The sequence below is a fragment of the Centruroides vittatus genome, unplaced genomic scaffold (assembly GCF_030686945.1).
Source record: "Centruroides vittatus isolate TY-2023 unplaced genomic scaffold, ASM3068694v2 contig_250, whole genome shotgun sequence".
Classification (NCBI taxonomy): domain Eukaryota; kingdom Metazoa; phylum Arthropoda; class Arachnida; order Scorpiones; family Buthidae; genus Centruroides; species Centruroides vittatus.
Window position 1 is genome coordinate 667,356 of NW_027121584.1, and position 6,000 is coordinate 673,355.

The window sequence follows — 6,000 nt, forward strand, 5'->3', positions numbered from 1 at the left end:
TTTTGCAATATTTTTCTTTCCATTTTTCTATAACCTTGTTCAGATAATTAATTATCATCATCTTATTTTTAATATAGCTATTTCTTTATTTTGTATGATTAAATTAGTTGTTCTATTTTTTATTTTTCATAACAAACATGTTCTTTTTTTATGTACAGGGGAATATTTGACATAAAATCTATCACTTTATTATATCTGTTGAGTTTTTAAAAATACTTTTTAAATTCTAATTTATCATCAATTTTTTTATAGTAATATCTAAATTTATTTCACTTTGTATCTCATCTTCTATCTAAAATTTTATATCATTATGCATCCACATATTATAAAATTATAACCATCCATTTCATTTATTTTATGTATAAGAAACTACAAAATAGAATAATTAGCAGAAAAACACTTTAAATTAAATAATAATGTAAATGAAAAAACTAATGTAGTATATTCTATTTCATGTACATACAACAGATTTACTTGTATAGGAGAAACAAAGAGAAAGCTTCAAACACAAAAGAACATTTTGCTAACCTAAGATGCAGATATAAAATTCTATGAACATTGTTTATTGGATTGTACAATTTTTTTTTTAATATTACAATTAAGACTTTACACTACAAACATGATTTATTTTGTAAGAAATTTAAAGAAAGTGCAAATATTAAAAACTAAAAATAAAACTAATAGGAATCCAAGTGTAAAAATATATAATTATTGACTTAAATTACTATAAAAAATTATAAAAAATAAAAATGCATTTATAGTAATAAGTATACATAAAATAGTGTAATAATCAAGGAGTATATAAATCAAAATAATATGCAAGTTTTAATATTTTATTATTTACAGTAATAATGTAACAATTAAGAAATATGTATATAAAAACAGTACCAAAGAATAGTGTGCAGTTCTGACAGAACTGTTGAGTGCAAATTTATGAAGAATGTACTAAAGTTTTTAAAATTATGTGTTATGTTTAAAATATTTATGAAGAATGTTTTTAAAATAATGGTTATAATTCAATTTAAAGAAATTATAACAATTTTATAAAATTAAATGTATGGAAAACATCATAATCTCTGCAATAATGTAAAAATATTAACTAGGAAAAAGAATATTTACTTACAAAAATTTAAAGACCATATAATGATAATATAAATAAACACTCTTAAAAACCTTTATACCACAGCCGTTTTTTACTATTCTTCAAACATTTTCAGTTATTTTTAATAACCTTTTTCAAGAACAACTAGAACCGAAAATGTTCGAAGAATAGTAAAACACGGCTGTTGTATACAGGTTTTTAAGAGTGTTTATTTATATTTGTACATAACGCAGTCATAGAAGATTTTAAAGTATAATGATAATGATAATTATAATAAAATATTAATAAATTTAGAGAAATGGAAACTGATGATGTAGACTCAGATAAAATAATGAGAATGTCTTATGAATCCATGCATGTGGTTTTAATGATTGTAAATTTACTCCATTGTAAAAGGTTGATGAAGGTTTTAATTGTATAATTTACCTTATTCATTTATAATTGTGTAATTTTTAAACATTTTTTGGCCTGAAGAGAGATGAGTAACATCTGAAATGCATAGCATTAAAGGTTTATAAAAAAAAGTTGATTTTATGGTCTTGTTTTTGATATAAAAACAGTTATAAGTAGGCATAACATAAAATTATGTGTTATGAGCAAATATAGTGTTTTTAATTTTTTTTAAAAAACACAAAGTTTAATATATAGATAGGTTATATAAACTTATTGTATTCTGTAAAATATTTTAATATAGTAATATATATGTAAATATATAAATAAAAAAGGTACATATACATTTATATACATACTATTGTATATAATTTTTTTGAACTTTCTAACTTAAATGTTAAAATAAAATTTATAAAATGTAAATTATAATTTAAAAGCTTATATTATATGCAAACTTTATAATAAACAATTATGGTTTATATAAAAATTATAATATACAAAGATATTAAAACTTGTTTTAAAAAAAAAATGTTAAAATTTCCAAAAATATTAATATTTTACATATAAAACAATTACAGAAGATTTTAATCAGATTTAATGATGATTTTTAAATTTATTTCCAATTGAAAAAATTATTTAACACAAACTACCATCTTAATTAAATAAAATGTTATGAAATTTATGATTTATTTTATATTAAATTAGATAATAGAGAAAAACAATAATAAACAACACTACTATAATCAAAATAATCATCATTATTATTTATCACAACAATTCTATTTACTTTCAGACTTTGTATATGATTTAATTTGAGATTAAATATAAAACCATCTACTAGATGGAGCCATTAAACAAGGCCTTAGATCTTACTATATTCAAAGTAAATAAGGTTAACTGTTGTAATTGAATTTAAATTATCTATATATTTTGAATTAGGTGATTGGTTTAGGGTCATGAAGTTATTAAATTAATATAATGTTTCAATACAGTTAAAAATATTGAGTATAAAACATGTATATAATTATATATATATATATATATAAATAATCTACTTACCTGAAAAATATGATTTAACACTTGAAATATACGCGTAAAATGTAATTAAAACCGTTTAAAATGGAAAATTTTAACAAGACATTCCAATGATACTTTTACCCTTTCCATTAACTAACAAGGTAACACGCTGCTTTGAAAATACGCTTTTTATATGTTATACGCTGTATATTACGGCAGAATTTAGTTATAATATTCATAATATTTGTTTATTATGGCTTATTTTAATTATTTTATATATATTTTATGACAAAACGCGAATTAGGCTTAACTACTGCAACCCGATGTACTTAGTTCTTATTTAAAAAGGATACACCTGAAGTCTTTGTCCCATATCTTGAATAAAATTAGCTGCTTGTTGTCTATATGATAATTCTTTATCTGCGTCGATACCACATTTTCTACTGGGAGAATTCGAAAGTTCTTCTTTACTGAAATACCATCTATCAGCCGCCGCCATTGACACAGCTCCGTAAACGGAGTGTGCCGCAGTAAAAAAATCATTCTCTGCATTCAACCACTGTTATAAAAATTAAGAAATTCATTTTCGGTAACGAAAATTAAATATACGAATAATTTTTTAATATAAATGCTTTATTTGTTATAAAAACTTTTGTCGTTTCGGCCAATGTCGATTGAGTATGTTCACGTGACCGAGTGCGCTTAATTCAAATAAGTATTATTCGAAATAATCCGGTCGGGATACGCGTTAGGGACGGAATAAAACGTAACAATATTAAATAAAGTAAAAAAATATTAATTTTAATCCTTGTACAACAGTAAAAAGTTAAGGGGTAAAATTTAACAAGTAAGTTTGTTTAGGCAACGCAAGACTTGGGCGAGTCTGCCTTCCGAAAGGTCTTTTTAAGAAAAACTGGCCCGTATTTAGGTGTTATAGATGTGGAGAACACCTGGAAAACTCCATGTGGCTGGTTAATCTGCTGTTTTAAAATACGTTGCAAAGACGACGAGCGTCTAGAGTACCTAGATATCAGAATCGGGGTTCTCGTTTCCAATCGGGTTACTCGTTTGTGAGGTCAGAAAAGGTCGCCAGCTATATTCCGAAAGCTTTCGGAAATAAAATCTTAAGGCCGTCAACAAGCATTGTTCGGCAGTTAATGACGACCCTTTTCCATTTCGATATGTAATTTCGTCGCCAATACGGTTTAAAATACGAACAAATCCATATTTAGAAAATTTATACCGAATTCGAAATTCGCCTTCGGAATAGATTTTTAAGGAATTATTTCGACAACGTATTACTGTCTACCTTCGTAACTGTCGAAATGAATAATTTTAAATATTTTATTATTACTATTACATTTTTTTAAATTATTTCTATAAAAATATTTCGGTAATTATTAAAATTGTCTCGTTTGTTTAACAGAACGTTCCGACAAGGGGATTAACTACAATGACCCGGAAATGAATTAACGTTTTATAACCGACACGATACTCGAATTTTAAATAAATACGTCTAATTTAAATTAATTGTAATTTTAAGTCTTCGTCCATTTGAATATCGAAATTGGAACATTTAAAACAAATTTAAAATATTTAATTTTGTTTATTTTTGTTCCAAGCAATTAATTAATGAATAATTTTGTCGATTCGTACAGTTTACAACATTTGTCGAAGGAACAATATCCATTTTTATCTAAACTTTTCCAATAACAAAACTACCACTCCAATTAAAAAATTCCAGTGGGAGCCCTCTAAACCTGGGCCGTGTTCAGTAACGCAGAATTCTTGCTAAGTCTAGGGTACGTTCGTTAAGTCGAACGAGTTAAACGCGTTAGTAACGAATCGTTCGAAAAGTAGTAGTCTCGCTCAGTGCGCATGCTCCGCGGTGATGACGTATCGAACGAAACTCTAACGAAGCTCACGAAGGAAAGAGTTTACTTTGTTAAGAAAATGGCGCCCGACGATATCGATGTTTCTAGATCTACTCGAGTGTTTAAATTGTGAATTAAAAAATGAAATGATTGAAATAACTGTCCATCCGAAGCAACCTAAGAAAAATATTTTGGATAAGGCTGCACTAGCAACATTCATATCTTCGATTTTAGAAACAGCCATTTAGTTATAACGAATCGTTCGAAAAGTCTAACGAAACAAGAATAACGATGACGTCATTCTCGTTTAACTCGTTTGACTTAACGAACGTACTCCTGGTTATGCTGTAATGTTGAACTCTACTGCTTGACTCCTCCCACCACTAGCTTCCTTTATCCCTTTATTCCTTTTTCCCTTATTCTTAGCTCCGCTTACTAAGCCACTCAGAATTCTAACATAGGTGTTCTGCGTTACTGAACACGGCCCTGCTGTCGAGTGAATCTAGAAAGTGTCAAATAACTTATTTCTAATCGCTGTCTACATTGTGGCAAGCGAGAAACGCCATTTATGCAATGACATTTATCTGTACCTCGGTCTATCCGAACTATAAACTGTCATCGGCCTCTAAACATTCTGCAATCGGCTGCCAGCGTTCAGAGAACAGTAAGAATAATTAGAAATAACTATGAACTTATGTCCGACCTCACACGCGCTATGACAAGTGACCCCCTCTGCCTTCCCCTTGACCTTTAATTAATCGCCAAACTTTAATAGCATTAATACTACTAATACACAAAATTCCCCGCAAAATTTCCCACAAATGGTATTGAAGCTTTGTAGCTTAATACCACAGGAATTAAGCTTAAAAGTGAATTAACAAAATCATGTTACAAATTAACATCTACACATAAATTTAAAACCCTTGATTTTTTTTCATTTATCGAGGTTTTGATGTCCCAAGTCCAAAAATGTAAAAATCTTGGAGGTTATTTTTTAACCGATCACTATACTTCACCCTCTGTTAAACACGAAAGATATATTTTAACCTCCAATATACCAGAGGAAAAAAATGGCGAAGATTAAAACTGTTTCATTTACAAATTATCTTTCTGTGAGACGGCCAACTCCCTTAGACTATAGAATAGTGGTTAAGGTCTTAAGCCCTTGTCACACCATGCGATTATTCGATTTTTTTACCCAGCACTTAGGAGGTTGAAGAAAAAAAACCATCGTATAACAACCGGAAAAGTAAAAAATACATACAGTAATAGTAAAATTAAAAAAAATAACGAGATACCTCAAAAGTTAGGCTATCCATAATTATTAACAATCGCTATAACGTAAAATTGTTGCTTTATTATTCGCTAAAGTTTTCTAAAAATCGAAGTTCTATTGTTGCGAAAATAGTAATTTGGATTACTATTCAAATTACTATTTTCGCTTTCACTCCCAAATAAATGTGAAAGAATACGACTTCTGACTTTTATAACAGTAAATCAGTTCTATCCACTATTTAAACACTTTGACAAATAATTATTTTCTTCCTTAAACACATTTTCGTTAATTACGACACAAAAATATTTATAATTTATAATAAAAATATTATAATTTATAAT

The 6,000-nt window shown here is 27.4% G+C and overlaps 1 protein-coding gene across 1 annotated transcript in view; it reads right to left on the reverse strand.

Moving 5' to 3' along the window:
• The window catches only part of CycT (Cyclin T), a 44,433-nt gene extending 38,716 nt beyond the window's left edge, over positions 1 to 5,717 (reverse strand). Inside the window, exons 1-2 of the mRNA XM_067265834.1 lie at positions 5,682 to 5,717; positions 2,863 to 3,068 (exon numbers count right to left, since the gene is read on the reverse strand). Of these exons, the coding sequence (XP_067121935.1) occupies positions 2,863 to 3,068; positions 5,682 to 5,702 (227 nt within the window). The 5' untranslated portion in view covers positions 5,703 to 5,717. The remainder of the gene's footprint in view (positions 1 to 2,862; positions 3,069 to 5,681) is intronic.
• Between the last annotated feature and the right edge of the window lie 283 nt (positions 5,718 to 6,000).